The sequence below is a fragment of the Dromaius novaehollandiae genome, chromosome 27 (genome assembly GCF_036370855.1).
Source record: "Dromaius novaehollandiae isolate bDroNov1 chromosome 27, bDroNov1.hap1, whole genome shotgun sequence".
NCBI classification, from domain to species: domain Eukaryota; kingdom Metazoa; phylum Chordata; class Aves; order Casuariiformes; family Dromaiidae; genus Dromaius; species Dromaius novaehollandiae.
Genome location: NC_088124.1, coordinates 1,004,295 through 1,020,711, shown reverse-complemented (window position 1 = coordinate 1,020,711; position 16,417 = coordinate 1,004,295). Strand labels below are relative to the sequence as shown.

Here is a 16,417-nt window from a genome sequence, read left to right as displayed (position 1 = left end):
AACACAGTGATAAAGACAGTTTTGGCCCTATAAAAGAGGGTGATGCACATGCTGCCAAATAGATTCGTCAATGGCTTCTGAAACGGCAGCACTGCTCGTGGTTGCAGTAAAAATAATAGCACTCTTGAATGATATTGAGGGACAATCCAAGAACAGAGCAACAGGAGGAGATAGGCTGAATGAGAGAGAAAACTGCTAGAATAAGAAATAAGGTCCAGCTGTGCACTTTGTTTACCTGTTTGGAACACTCTTGAATTCAGGCCAGGGATTTGGGTCAGATCAGTGTAAGCACAAGAACAACTCCAAAATTGAAATCTTAAGCTGGTCTTGTATTCTGAGGTTGCTTTTTCTCCTCAGACCTGGTCTGCTATTGCCAAACTATTGCTGCCAGTCCTGGTGGCAATCACAACTCTGTTAATGACAGTTCAGACTTATCATGCATTGGCTGAAGCGGAGAAAACAACTAACGAGTGGCAGGTTGGATGGCAGTCTGTGGCACATGGAGACAGAAAAATCTGTTCTGCTCAAAGTCTATGTTAGAAAGCAGTGACTCATCTGAATTTGGCTTATCATTCCTGAACTAAATTATGAGATGTGCCCATAGAGCAAGAGAGTCCCGGCCCCTTCCAGGGACATCAGTCCATCTCAGACCAAACAAAGGAAGCACATCTGTAACATTTCCTTACTACCTATGGGATGGCTCAACTACACAAGCCACAGGGGCCACCTTGCCCTTTTCAGGTGAATCTCAGATTGTGCACACTAGGTCTGGGAGGAATGATCGCAACATGTGGAGGCAGACAGTCTCCTGCTTCCATATAGCTAACAAGAAATACTAACAACAGCCAAACTTCAGCAAGGATTCACCACACGACAGCTACATCATCAGACAAGGTACATCCAGATGTGTTTGATATGTCTGACTGCAGTGTACACTTGACCTTCAAGTTCTGAGTTTACCATCTGTGGTAGACATCTGCTCATTGGCTCCTCCTAGACTTTCTTCGTTGTAGAAATACCATTAAACACTTAAATGATAAAATGGAGATCAGACTTCTCCTGAAAACAAAACCCATACCAACTTAGTTGTGTTCTTCTCCAAAGCCAGCTGCTGAAAAGGGCTGGCTTGAGGGACAAAAAAGGATTTCAGAGATGGGACAGGAAGGTTTTGAGCAGCCAATGACCTCTGGAGTGGAATGAACTTCTTTAGCTCACTACCTGCTCTGTGACACTGCTCTGGGCTCTCATTTTCTAGCAGAGTCATCCTTTCTGCTTGAAAGTGGCCTATCACAGGACAAATTCAAAGACCTGTGCTCTCACGAGCAGAGATCATCAAGAAAGAACTTATGGCTGATTTGTTTCACTTTATCTTGTGATTCTCAGTTAAGAACTACCTGATTGCTCTTCCTTGATCTCTTTTCCATTGTTCTCCAAAATGTCTGTGTCCAATAAATCATGTTACAGGACTGAGTAGGTCTTGCTACAAGACAGCTTCTATGCCAACAGATTGCAAGTCACCGTTATGTTATATTGATTTTGTAGACTCCTGTTTTCTCCATAGTTTCTGTCCTGTGAACACCCAATGGAAACAACACCTTTTTTAAACCTTATTGCATCACATGTGATTTATAGAAAACAATATTGCTGTTAACGGTGAACTGTCAAATCTCAGAAAGATCAAAGATCTGAAACGAGGAATGACTCGACTGAGCTTTTCAGGCCATGCTGATTCCAAAGTGATTTTTTTCTTCCATCTGTCATAAGAATTTGTATGCTTCTGAGAGTCTGATCTGGTGGGAAGAGCTTTCCTCTTTGTCTACATCAAAGTCCACATGTTTGCAAATTGCTATAAGTTATTCTTTGCATTTTAATCTCCAGCCATATGGTATAAAAATAATTACCTGCCTTGAGGAGCAAGGGCTGAAGGAGTCTTTAATGCATAAAACTCCAAAAGGTCTCTGTTAAAGATAGTTACCAGAGAAATGGCACACCAATCGGTGGAAGAACTGGATTATTTTAGTAAGAGGTAAAATTAACCTATGTGCAGGGAGTGTCCATGGCAGGCTGCTGATTTAGTGCTAAGAGATTACGAGTCAAGTGAAGTCAGAGGGAGTTGATGAGAATGTCAGAGGAAATGATATTTGTAGGAAACATGGAAATGCTTGCAATATTTTTAAGAACAATGTATGTGACACGGTTTGTCTCATCAGGTTGTATCCCATCAGAATATGAAGGCATTGATACCTTCTGCAGGACAGATGTAAAGAGAATGGACATTGCTGTCCTGTAGGCACATGAAAAGGGAAGATGATATTAACAGGACCAACACGGATAGGATTGGAGTTTTCCCCTGGGAGGAGTCTTCCTCTGACTTCAGCTAGGAACAGCTGATTTGGCCAAAGTGGCAAGTGTGTTCTGTAAGCATTTCAGAGGGAGGCAATGAACAAAGACTGTGAGGGATGAAGGAGGATAAAAGTGAAGCTAGGACAGATTCCCAAGGAATGGGACCTATTGGGCCATTGGCCACTGTCTGTGCCTGCTTGCAGTGATGATGGTTAACTGTGTACTGGGCTGCGTTAGCCACCAGGTTGTGGGAAATAATTTGTTGTAGGTGACTAACACATGCTGTCTTGGGGGAAGAACTCTTGCTGAGATGCAGTTCCTTCCCTTGCAGGCATTTGCACTCCTTAGAACTCACTGGAAGGTCCACTGTGTGCTGGTGTACAGAGGCATGGTCTGGGGAGATTTAGGCTTGCCTTGCAAGGAAGCCATGGCAGAAACTAGCTGATGGCCTTGCCTGTGTGAGACCAGAGTCTAAAGCGAGCACTAGAGACATGAAAAGTGTGAGGGAGAGCCCAGGGGAAAAATTCACTTCAGATCCTTACTCACTGCAATGCTGAAGCATTGAGAAGACACAAGGCAGATGCAAAGGCAATCACAGGTTTTTCTTGGAGCCACTTTGATTTTGAAAACGTGCTGTCAAGCTCAACATCAGGACCAGGCAATCCTTTTTGGATACAGGGCTAACTATGTAGCCCTGTGTCCTCAAGGATCAAAGCCAGCATTTCCCAGCATTATGTTGCTTCTTGCTGGGCAGACAAGGCAGAACTCAAAGTACAATGGCGAAAGGAGGCAGGAAGACCCTTAGTGCAAGATCTTTAGGATTCACCCTTCCTGGAAGGAAGTGCTGCTGCCGCTATTGGGGAGAGGGAACATGGCAGGGCAGGGATGGGGGATGACTAAGAAATAGGAAAGACTTGGGGAGCAGAAGACGAGGTGAATGAAATGGTGAGGTCTGTCTAAAAGTGCTTGGGAACCATTTTCTAAGCCTCATGTTGGGCCAGAGCTAAACTGTGCTACAACTGGTCTCTGTTCTTGCAAATGCAAAGGTGAGGCAGGGCATGGGCTCTGTGTGCTGGAGGCTGCCAGGAGCAGTGACAACTGGGAGGAAATCTCACAGTCAAGGCTGGTCCAAGGCCTTGGCTGTTGCTGACCACTTAGACTGGGCAGCAATATCTGCAAATGGCTTTCCTGGACTGAGTGGGCCTTGAGGACCTTTAGCCAGGACACTAGGCTTCCAGTTTTGTCTTATCACAAAGTTTAGCATTGATGGACTATGATTCACACAGTCTCGCCTCTGGAACAGGGCTACCAGATGTTCACATGTTTCTGGGGAGTCCCTGAGCATGCAGGCCAGGGGATGGGCTAGAGCCGCAGTAAACTCTGTGATCCACATGCCATGCTCCAGGTGGTGAGGACTTTATGAGGCTTAACCAGACTTGACACACAGGTGCATACCACAGCTAGTTGTCGTCTCAGCTATACTCCATGTCTCTTTTTGAGCTGTGTGCACTTCTCTTGCTGTGAATGGAGAGGAACAGGCACTGCTGTGAGTGATTCATCTTCTAAGGTAGGTGTCTGAATCTGGAGGTGAATTTCGCCCCCAAAGCATCTATTTCTATCTCTTGATGAAAGGGTATTGCTTAGATACATAGCGATGAGCTATGAAGCAGCACAAGCAGATGAAGACTCCCACAGTGATGGTGTTTCATGGAGGGGTTAGATGACTTCATGTGTATTAGCATCTCTGTGCAAGCTCTGTCCATACTCTAACCCCTGGCTGCTTGGGGTGTCCATAAGTTTAGGTGCAGCAACAAAGCTTCTCTGGGAGGATAGATGAGCTACCACGGGGGAAGAGATAATGAGTGGATTCCTTTGTGCAGCAGGGACAAATGTGACTCCTGGGAGCTGTGCTTGTGCTTATGCTGTTTTGTCTCCCTGGTTCAGTCAACCTGCTGCTGTATGAGGGACGCCCAAAGTCTCCTGCGATCCCTGCACTTCAGAATGTCTGAAACCTGGAGAAATGCACACGGCTCTGGGATTCATGGCTATAAGCCAGAAATCAGATCACCATGCTGAAAATGCATCTGGTATTGACCACCAGCAGCTTTGGAAGCTGCACTGGGCTACTTAAAAATCTCCTCCTGGGAACCCCTGGGCTCAAAATCAGATGAGAGAAGCTACCATAGAGCCACCCATACTGGAAAATCTCTAACACCCTTCTGGCAAACACTAACCTCCTAAACACCTACCTGAACTACTGATCTGTGAGAAACTCCAGAAGGAGCCAGCCATTCTCATCACTTTACATGGGCATTTGAGAAAGAAAAACCAAGAGTTTATCCTGATCTTTTAATCCATCAGGGTTCTTTTCTCTTTGCTTTCTCTACCTCTGCAAGCCTGGTAATTATAATTTATAGCATCTGCTCACTTTGAAATACCTTGGACTCCTTGTGTCTGGCAAAGGAACAGACACAGTGCCCATCTGCTTTAAGTAAGTGCTCGCAAACCACAAAGTCGTTAATTAGACTGACACACGACTCTTCCAGAGTACACATGGTATGCTATTATTGCACCTATTAGCCACTGGTAACCAGATACTCTGCCAGGGGATCACAACTGGATTGGAGCATTACGTAAGGCCTTGGCATCCCTTCCAGGGCTCACAGCATTGCCATCAGAGGTACATGTTCTCTCTGATCTTCCCCATTGAGCTTCCCAACATGTTTCCCAGATAAAGCAAGTATGTCTGGGAAGCATATCCATAAGACTTGGTAGAAGGCTCAGTTTCCAGAGCTTTGTATCATCTTATTTTTAAATCCAAATTCCTCTTTGCACTCATCTAATGATCTCTGCCAAGGTCTCCCACCTGACACCTTGGGCTCCATGGAGTGGTGCATCTATATCCTGCAGCTGACACAGAGCAGGGCAGGCCTGACTCCAGCCCCACAGGCATGGCTGCAGCCTCGGAGGAGCTGTGATGGAGGACAAGTATATCTTATATGGACGAAGTGGGAGACTACTCCTGGGAGGACAGAACTGTGGAGTAGACTGGGATCTTGCTGCTGTGGAGGAAGAAATCGGCAAGACAAGATGACAGTGTGAGGTAAATGCAGGCAACCCATAGGAGAAAGAGAGAAATAAGGCTTTACTAAGAGAAAGCAGAGCAGAATATCTTTGGGCAAGTGTTGCTTTACCACAGAAACAGATGGCTACTGATGCTGGACAGGGCAGGAGGTGTGCTGGGCAGGAGGTGATGCCGTCTCTGCTTTCTCTGACATAAGTTTTGACATTTGTGCTAGAGTTTTCAGGAGGAAGCCCTGCTGCTTTGAAATGTTATTTGCCAAAACCAAAGAGTACCTCTTCCCGGATTAGTAAAGGTATAGGGAGAGAAGCAGGGCAATGGGAACATCTTCTGGGAGAGCATCCACAGCAGAACCTCCTGACCTTTCTATCTCACATCAACTCGCCTGAATCTGAAGTCAGTTTTTTTGCATACCATCTGTTCTGTGAACATGGATGGACAGCTTTTAGAAGGCTCCTTGCACAAGGACAGATCCTTCTCTTTGCTGGACCTAGAGCAGAAGGCAAGAGGATGGTGTTCAGCCACAAGACACACAGTCACTGGAGACCCAAGCTGGCTTTGCATCAGAAGATGCAACATGATCTCAGCCGTTCTATCAGGGAATAGCCACTCTCTCGCAATTTGGGATCCAGTTCAACACCAAAGCTACTTTCTGGCTAGCCTCAAGAGGATAATGGGGTAGACGCTGTGGCATATACACCACTGCAACCCTTTCTAGCTGTCTGCCCAGAAGAAGTAGACTTTCAGTCCACTTACTCCTGATACCCACTGAGGGAGGGCAGTGTGAGCCTGGTCTCTTTGTGACACCTGGTCAGTGTTCCTTCTCCCTTGTTTATAGTCTTCTAGAGACCAGACCCAGGATGCGTTAACTTGAGCTGCTGCTGCTTCTCCCTGGAGGCAGAGTCCTTTTTTCAGGCTGCCACAATAAAGGGCTGTGTGGGAAGGAACATACGGTGCAAGTACAATTCAAGAGAGCTCCAATGTGGAGGAAGCTGTCCTGGGGGCAAGATACTTTGGAAAGTCAGGTTCATGTCCTGACTGTGCCACAGACTTTCTGATCATCCTGGGCTTCTCTTCTCCTACTTCTCCTACAACTCCTACTTCCCTGTGCATTATTCCCCATAAAAAAAAAAAAAAAAAAAGGAGGAATAACTTTTCTTCTGTTCTCTGGGTGCCAACTTTTATTGGAGTTTCTTTCTGGCTGGACTTTCCTCTCCTTGAGTGTATATGTATGAGTCAATCCCCTGCTGTTAGATGCTCCTAGACCAGCTTCCAACTTCTCAGTCGGTACCACGGCCTCACAGCATGGATCTCACAGAAACTGAGGAGTGGCGGGTTGACCACACCACCTTGCAGTCTCACCAAGCAAGCAGAGGGATTTCTGTACAGGTCTGAACATGCCTTATGCCTGGTCTTCCAGGTGGGACCACAGCAGTGCAGAGAAGGGATACAACAGTTCAGTTCGAAGTGAATAGATAGGGTGGGGTGAGTATGTCCTGCCTCAGTGGGCATCCGCTCTGGACACTCAACAGGCAGGAAAGCAGCTGCCTTTGGAGACAACAGGAGTTTATGTTAATCATTATTTTTTTACTTTCCTGTTGCAAAGACTCCATTGGCACGTTAGAGTTTTGCTACATTTCAGCTCTAACTCAGTGCTGCACAGGCAGTAAATGCCAAACTCCTTCTGTCCCACAGGGACTTAATGCATTCCTCTCTGTCCCCCTTATTCAGCCACTTAGTCTCTGGAATTGTCTATCAGTCACACTGATACAGCTAAGCTGACAACAGTTGCTGTCAGCTTCTGCTTAGTTTGGCTGCTTTTGCTTTAGACCTGAGAAAAGACTTGTGTATCCAGAAGTCTGCCTGTTTTTCTTCTGCTATGTCAGGTTGTCCATAAGAAATACATACTTTCCCTTCAAATCCTGCCTGAATCCCAGAATGATAAACATGGACATCAAATGCAAATATCTTAAAGAGCAAGAAAATAACCAGCATACAATCCTTTTCTGTCTAGTAGAGCTGTCTGTTCCTGCCCACTCTTGTTGGCACCTATTTTCACCCCCCTCTTCAGCTGTCCTGTCAGCTTACCATGCGTTGCCAACTTGCAAAGCAAATAGTTAATATTCCATGAAGTGCCATGCAAGTCTGGTAACTCGTGAACTGTCATGATGTGCCATAAAGCCACTTCTCATTCTGAATGGAGAAAAAACAGTCTCTTAGTAACAGGAATACACTGGGTCTCAGATAGCCTAACCAGTAATGCTCAGAAACCGTACGGAACACCTATGGGTATTCCAGGCTGGCTAAATTTTTGGCAATGAATACACAAGAGCTTCATGAACTTGTGGAAAATGACTCAGAAACTTGAAAAAGAAGAAAAAATATCTCTAATACAGAATTGTATTAGAGGCTCTTGGCCTGTGGTTAGTTACTGCATTCAGAGAAGTCATGGCAACATGAGTGAAATCCAAGCAGAGCATCTCTGTTCTACATCTGCCTTAAGACACAGTGACAGTCCATACCAAGCCACTTATCCATTTAAAATCAGGTCTTGTTTATCTTAATGGAGTATTTCCCTACTGGAATGGAGTGAGAAGGAAAAGATGGCTACAGAAGGCTACAGAAGAACATTTCTACTTTAAAAGTGAGCTAGAAGGAAAATTGCAAGATTCCACAAGTTTTGGCTTCTCCCACTGGGAAACAGCACAGGATGGAGACCTAGTAGGTCATGCACTCACCAGTCTAAGAGTGGTGCAGGGCCCTCACAGTGCATGCTATCTGCCTTCAAAAATGCCTGGGTCCATCCAGAGCAGGGCTGTGCCTTATAGCTGTGCTGGGTTTCATTATCAGACATGGTGACTGGACCCTCACTATGTCCAAGGCTTCTGTGTACAGTTTCTGTGTAAAGAGTGAGGAAGTATAAATCATCATCTTTTTCTACTCATGTCCTCCACGCTTTCTAGTAGGACTTTCCAATAATGTGCTAAAAGCCTTTCAGATTAGCTCTTCAGCTGGGGTGCATGTCTCACAGTGTACTGTAACAGAATTACTCAGACTGGTGGCACAGCTCTGCTGGCTCTGATGGTTACCAGGGCTCTGAACTCGCTTTCAGCTAGAAAGCTGATGGTAACCCACAGCATTCAGTGAATGGAGCACCACAGGATCTGCGCCTTCCTGGAGCTCCTGTCTCTATGAGGCAGGAGAGCTAGGAACACAGTTGCCTCTCTGACCAAAGTCTGGAGCCAGGAGGCCCAGTGTACTAGGTGCCTGCGCCTTCCAAACAATCTGACAGCTCCTACACTTGCGATATCACTTTGATGTTCCATCCCTTTGCAAATCCATGAACAAATGTTAAGAAAATACTCTGATTTAGCTCCTTCTGAAGCACCTGCTTGGTACTTCATTGCTGGATGGCTTTGTCCCACTGTTAAATGAAACCAGAGTTTGATGGAGACCTTCTGCCTCCAACCTTCATTCTCTTTCTGCAGTGCTGGACAAATTCAGCAACTGGCTTTAGGATCACCACCAGGCAACCTACTCCAGCTTCCAGACTGTGCGAGAAGATGCAGAAGCAGCTTGGGCAGTTGCCTCCCTAGTCAGTGCTTTACAGACCATAACTCCAGGCATTTTCTTAGAAAATCAGTACCCAGTGTGCCTGCTATGTGGGCAGGATGCAGCCCATGAGACATGGAGCTGAAGCAGTGTGGGGAATCCAAGCTAGAAACATATCTCAGGCTTGGTGCAGTGTTAAAATGGGGCAGAGCTGGCTTGTGCCCATCCTCTCAGAGCATAGCTGTCTGCTGAGGGTGGATTTTACAACAGCCTGTTAGTGATCTATCAGCAGGGTCCTTCTGAGCAGCACACTATACTTTTGAAACCTATTTAATCAGGTAACCTCAGAAGGAAGAGGGCTCCTTCGCTTTGGATACCTTTGAAACTTTTATTTGCAGTAGCCCACCCCTCCACTTTTGAAGAATTTGATTCAGCCTCATGGGCACAACCTGGAAAAGTGACTGTAGGAGGCCTGACTCATGTCTTCATTTTACCCCAGAATTGCTTCAATAGGTTTATCCCAAAATGTCATGAGCACACAAGAACAGGATAGGTGAGGCTGGGTCACTGATGTAAGACCTGCAAAAGATACTGCTGTTTGCCTTTCAGAACAGAAGCCACTCTCTTAGTGCCGTCTTTAACATGACCTGTCCCGAATGCTTCCTCACTTGGCGATTAATGGTTATACCGACTGCGCTGTGACCTAACCACCTCTAGCAGACATAATCTTGGGAGGGCTGGTCTAGTCACTGAGGGGGGTCCAGGATGCAGAATGCAGCTCCGTGTGTCTGCAGCAGTTCAGCCAAAGCCTGAAATGTGCTTTATCCTCTGTATACCTACATGTAAAAGACTCAAAACCTGCTGAAGAGTCAGAGCTGAGGCTCAAGAGGAAAGGTGGGGAAGGTCTCCAGACGAACACCTTGGATAGCCATGGCATGCCATGCAGAGGTCAACCGCAAAGCCAGACCCTGGCCTGAGCATCCCTGATCATGGCACTGAAAAGTCTCTAGTGAGACAAGGAAGCACTTTGGACTGGCACATGGAGCCAGGATGCCTCGGTCCTATTTCTGACTTTGCTGCTGGCCGTGGGAAGATCACTTTGCCTACATATGCTTGTATGTTTTTAATCTGTGAACTGCAAGCATTGACAATGAGCAAACTCCTCTGTAAAGCACTTCGGACTGTGCAGATAGAAATGGCTTTGTGAGGTTGTTATCTTAATAGGGAAAGATCAACTCCACAGCATTTTGCCCTGTAGTTTTCTGTGTCTGCCAGTTCCCACCAATTTGCTGCTTGTGACTCTGCTAATCACTTTCCAGTTTCTCTGATCAGGTGAGCTGTGATGAAAAAGATCCAGCCTAGGTGCAGCAGGTCCATCTTCCTGAGAGGGCGAGCAGGGTACCTGTCTGGCTCGGGGAACTGAGGGGTTGCTAAGAGAGGATCTGCCATAAGGAACTGTGCAAACTTCCAATTGTGCATGTCTTGTTCTCTGATACTCTGTCAGTTCTTGAAGCTGGACCTTCTAAAAAGGTCGTTTAATTAAATAGTCATGTGTGTAAAGATAGATCCAGAAGCCCTTGGCAATTTGTGACATTGCTAGAATATGTATCCAGGCCTCTCCCAGATACTGTCCTGTTGCAGAAAAGGCCTGGCTACTTCAGTCTAGCTCAGACAGTGGTAGGTATCTGGTGGGGTTTGGTGTATGTCTCTACAGCAAGCCCAGAGCTCACAGCAAAGCTCACTTAATGTGGCTGAATCTCACACTGGGCTTTCTCTGTCCTCTCAGGTTTCTCTCAGTTCATTTACTTTCATGGCATGAACGCGCTTCCTCTAGGGAAAGTCATTGCAGCCAGTTCGACTCATTCTCCTGGCTGACAGTGTCTGCATGAGGCAGAGAGTCACAGGGGTTCTCTGAGCTACTGCAAGGCAGCTGGAAAAAACTCCTGACTTTTCATGTGAAAATCAGATGAGGGGTGGAAGCGGACACTTTTTAAGCTCTGTCTGATGGAACACTTGCTTTCCCAGTGATATCTTTGCTTTGAACTTGCTTTCTCTTGCTATGCCCAGTTGTCTGAAGCAGCTTATTTCATCTTGAAATTTTCTCCTGCTGTTCAGTTTTGACAGGAAGAATACCAGATCCCAGCTTGCCTGCGCACTCCTTCCTCACCCAGCTTAGAGGACACCCAGGAGAGCCACTGGACTAGATGGCCTCAGAGTGCACTAAGAGCAGGCACCGCTTCAGCCAAATGCAGTTTTAAGCTCATTCAGCTTCAGCAATGCTTCCTCCCCATCTTTGAGTGCCACAGATAAGAGTCTGGCAGCTTACCCTGCAATGCCTCAGCATTTGTTTGTTGTGTTGATTCAAGACAAGCCTTCCTCCCACCCTGAGCCTTAAATGAACCCCGAAAATGCTGTGTGTAGCTTGTTGGAGTGTTCTGCACTCTTTGTGTATGACCTGGTACTTTGATGGCAGAGGGGAAGGAGCTTGTGATCTCTCAGCACCAGCTGAGTGTGCTCCCCAGGGTAGGGGCCCAAGCCACAGTGGTTACGTGCAGGTGGTTGAAATGAAGAGGAAACTTCAGAGTTGTGCAAAATTTAGGCCTTTCCAACTGTGGGCTCTGATGGCACTGGTTGGCTGATGCTCTTCATGGGCAGAGGAGGGAGAGGCTGAGGGGTGAAAGGGGCATTGCTGGGGCAGCCCCACTGAAGTGACACCTTCCATATCACACTTCCCCTGAGGGTCTCAAATCATTTGGAAAGCAATCTAATCTCCAAAACCTCAGAGTGGGGGATCTTGACTTTTTTTCCATTTTCCTCATCTTTGAAAGACTAATGTCAAAACATTTGAATAACAGCCACAGCCATTTGCCAATGATCTTGCAGCAACAAATGTTCCAAATCTCTCCTGGCAGCAAGAACATGCTTATTCTGAATGGACAACATTCCCATTGCAAATTAATGTTTAAATTAATGTTTACAAAAAACTCCTTCTTTGTACTGGGAAGGCCACACATGGGGAACTTTTCCCAGTTTTGGACAGCTCAGTATAAAAGGGATGTCGAGGAACTGGATGGGTTCAGTAGAGGGCTAGTAATTGAGTCAGGGTCCTCAAATACCACAGGGAGAGGTGGGAGGAGCTGAGCTGGTTTAACCTGGCAAAGAGGAGGCTAAGGGGAACCCTGCTAACAACCTACAACTAAAGATGATGGAGGCAATCTTTTCTGGTTCATGCCAAATGATGTAACAAATAGCAACAGCGACAAATCTCACTTCATGGGTTTTAGGTTGGGCATGAGGAAAAGCTTTTCCCCAAGAGGGTAGCGCAGCCCTAGGTCAGGTCACCAGAGAACAGGAATCTTCATCTTTAGAGTGTTTCAGGACTTGGGTAGACAAAGCCACAACAGCCCCATCTAATTTTGGTGTTAGCCCTGCTCCAAGTGGGAGTCTGGACTAGACCCCTCCAGAGACCTCTTGCAGCCAACATTTCTATGGTAAAGAGACACAGTAAGGCTAGGACTGAAGTTAAGGATTAGGGTTAAGGTTAATTTTTCAGTGATCCTGCATGAAAAACCAATTCAGGATGGTCGTACAAGCTTTAGCAGAGCTACTTACTCCATCTGTGTGATGACCAAACATATCTATCTGCCCTAAATTCAGTGGCACTGCCAGGAACAGAGCTCTGATTGCAAGTAGGTCTCTGTGTAGGAAAACGGCAGCTATTTCAGAGATGTGTGACTTTTAGTGAACACAGTAGCACAAACCTGCTGCAGGCATAGTTACTCTAGAGGAAAAATACCATCACAGCTTCATCTTTTCCCCCAGCTGGATCACTAGAAGTATTTTAAAGCATTTATACCCTCACATAATTATCCTCTATCCAGGCAAAACAATGCAACTTGCACGCTGACAGACCCGAGTGTCCTCTGTGCTGCCTGGCTGCTCCCTTCCCTACCACGGTCCACAGCAGAGAGGACAGAGCCCCTTCTGGGTGGATATTTTCCAGTGTTCCTTGAAATGTGCATTGGCTCTGGTGGCCTTTTCATCACAATGCACACATGGGGAGCTGTAATTTCAACATCCTTTACCAAGACAGTGTTCATTCCATGAAAACCACCCTCCCCTCCCTTCTACGCTAAGTGACAGTAATCTTTATTTTAATTGGAAAAGAAAAGGAAGAAGGGACAGAACATCCTTGACAAAGGAACTAATGACTCAAATGCTGGGAACCCAGGGCCCCCAAGGGACTCTGCAGCTCACAGCACTGATTTTTAATGACTTACAGAGATTGGAGGTTTGGCAGCTCTCTCAGTGCCTCTGCAGGGATGTGGCTCAGCTGGTTGTTCTGCAACATCCTATAGTTAGAAAAAAAAAGAAAAACCTTTGTAAAAAAAAAAAAAAAAAAAGCCTGACACAAAATGGAGGAAGTTGATGCTTGTTTCTGGAGCTGCTTTGGAGTCTCTTGAGAAAACTGGAGGGGCTGGAAAGCAGTGTACTTGTCACACAAGTCTCCTAGGTAAGCTAGTAGGGGGCAAGCAGGTGAGCTGCAATCCAGGCTAGGCCAGAATCCAGGATCACCAGCATTCTGCAGCAAGGTCCTGGGGAGAGTTAGGTGCTGCAATGGCAGCTGGAGGATCAGCTGTGAAGATGTGACAGGAGAGGGATCGCTACAATGCACACATATTACTGGTGAAGGAATCTAGGTGCACTTCTGGGTGGAGTTTCTGGAATTTGTGCACATTTCTGTTAGTCCACAGTAATACCAGTGCTTTCAGCTCGTCTCATATTTATACTCGTGTAAGAGATCTTTCTCCCAGTGATGATTACCTCTGCAGAGGTAATAGACTCTGCAGAGTCTATGGAAACTAGCCTGTGGGTAGCTTTCTTATTCAACTTTTGAGACTGCAGCAGACATAATGGTTGAGGAGCCACTCCATAACTAAACTGTTTACTAAGGGGATTTGCAGTACCGGCACAAATTGCAGCAGAAACTGGAGCTGTTCCACGTGGCATATGAGGAAAAAAACAAATAAAAAACCCAGGGGCTTCAAAGAGAGCAGGTGACTCTGTTGGACTGGACTAGAAGTGATTACTAGGATTCCTCAGAAATGAAAGTGAGTGTAGGGTGTAGAGAAGGGCCATGAACCTTAGGATAACTACACAACTTATTGGGAGAGGGAGAGAGATTAGGTGACAGTCCTCTCGTCCCGGGGGCAGGTGTCTGACTGGCTGCAGAGATTCAGAAAAGGGCAGAACTGTATCCCGAGGGTATTTATAATTGAGGCAGCCTTTGTCATCTCTCTCTGCCCACCGGGAGCACCACATCTGTGAGTTTGCAAGTTTTGTCTATCACTGCATCACTGGATAGAGCCTGATATCTGACTTTGGACGCAGCGTGTGTCCTGAACCTGCTCCCTACCACTAGAAGAACTGGGACATCACAGGCACATGTTCCTGTGGATGAGAGAGAGACACATCCCAGCGTAGTAACTGGGCTGGGGAAAGTGCCTAAAGAAAGGAATGTTTTACATAGCTGAGGTTTCTATTTCCAAAACCTTCAAGGAGTGGCTGGAGATGACATGAAAAGGGAAATAGTGCTTGAGGGACTGTCATAATTACTAGCAGTGTCAAAGGGGCAGAGCATGGCTTTGACTAGTGAGGGATGCACAAAAAGGACAGATGCAAGCAAGAAACTTTCCCGCTGATGAGACTGGTAGCTTTACTGCAGATGAGTCAGAGGTCTGTCATGAAAGGAAAGTTGGAAAAAGGCAATTATGGAGGCAGTCTTTAAAAAAGGGAAGTTATAGGGAGCTATAGGCCACTCGTTTATCTTTTATTTCTAGAAGAAAGCTGGATCCAACCATCAAACTATTTGTAAGCATACAAGAAAAAAAGCTGGAAAACAAGTAACTGCCAGTACTGGCCAGTCAAAAATGAGATGTGCCAAAGCCTCCAAGTTTTATTCTCTACAGGGCACAAGGTCATGTGGATGAAGGAGAAGGAGGAGACATCATCTACCCTGACTTTAGTAAGATGTTACATGCTGTCGTTAAATGCTATCTCATCAACAGGGGAGTCTAGGTTGATGTACAAAAAAGGCAGCAGGGAGGCCATACTAAGAATAATTGATGGTTCTCTGCCAAGTGAAGGATATGTGGTGAGGGTCTGCAGGATCTGTGCTGGAACTAACTTTCAACATTACTGCTAAGCACCTGGATGGTAACTGGGAAGTATGCTTTTTACCTCTGCTGGCAGCATAGGGCTGCACAAGGCAGCACGCACCTGCAAGGACAGGCGCAGGACTCAGCAAGGGCTTGGCTAATGGGAGCGACAACTGGAAGAGGCAGGGTGCTGCAAAAGAGAGGCCAAAAGGAAAGCTCTGTGGACAGACAGGGATAAGCGGCTGCACAGCCAGAAGTGAGGACTCGCTGGCAGTGCTGCAGAAATGGCCTGGGGTTGGTGGGGAGCCCAGGAGACCCGAGGCAAGGCTAACTTGCTCTTGGAGAAGGCAGGCCCCCTCCGGGCATGCCTAAACGGGGGTAAAGCGGCAGGACACCAGCAGGGATCCTCTCGCTGCTCCTGATGCCGGGGGTCCCTCGGCTGGGCCACAGTGTCTCGTGCTGGCCCTGCCCCACAGGCGTGGAGCAGCTGGAGGGCACCCAGGGGACAACGGGCAGAAGGATCAGAAAATGACAGGTCAACATCTGTGAGGAGAACATAGCAAACATTGCAGGGGTTATAGAAGACTGTACTTAGGATAATTTAGTCTAGAGGAGAAAAGGCTAAGCAGACATCCTGAAAGCATCAAGCACTGAGGTATGCAGGGTGCTCACCCCCATTCCCCGCATCATTGGGCAGGGGAGTGCTGGAGAGACCCTCTGCCCATGCCTTCCGCCTGCATCCGCTGCGCAAGGCTGGTCCATTGGCAGCACGGATGACCCCCCAGTTGCCTGGTGTAGACCAGGGGCTGCCCAAACCTTAGACACTCTGGCCATCTCTAATCCCTGCTCTGGCCATCTCTAATCCCTGCTCTGGTGACTTTAACTATGCTGCCTCCCCACCCCCGCCCCACCCACCTGCTTCTCCCTGCATCCTGCCATTCTCAAAATGCTTCCCTGTTCCCCTTCCCGGAGGGATGAGAAAGGAAGGGCCCCATCAGGCACGCCTCTGAGCGTCTCGCTGCCCGCTCTGCAGGGACATGGGCCAAGCGCAGGGACCACCGAACCCCACGAGCTCTGGTGCTGCCGTGCCCAGAGCCCGTCCTGCCTGGCGCGCACTGCAAGGCTGGTGGGACCCCTCCAAGGCGAGCGTCACTCAGAGAGGGCTGTGGGGCCGGTGGCTGGTGGGAGAGGTGTGAATTGTGCCCTGCCACGTCCATAATCAGAGGCCCTGGGTCTTCTCCCGTGCGGTAAAGCAGGAGCGACCAGGCTGACACAACTGCCG

General features: G+C 47.2%; 1 protein-coding gene across 1 annotated transcript in view; it reads right to left on the bottom strand.

The window, feature by feature from the left end:
* The window catches only part of LGR6 (leucine rich repeat containing G protein-coupled receptor 6), a 157,524-nt gene that overhangs the window by 65,283 nt on the left and 75,824 nt on the right, over nucleotides 1–16,417 (bottom strand). The window contains exon 4 of the mRNA XM_026101270.2: nucleotides 13,258–13,329. Coding sequence (XP_025957055.2) covers nucleotides 13,258–13,329 — 72 coding nt within the window. The remainder of the gene's footprint in view (nucleotides 1–13,257; nucleotides 13,330–16,417) is intronic.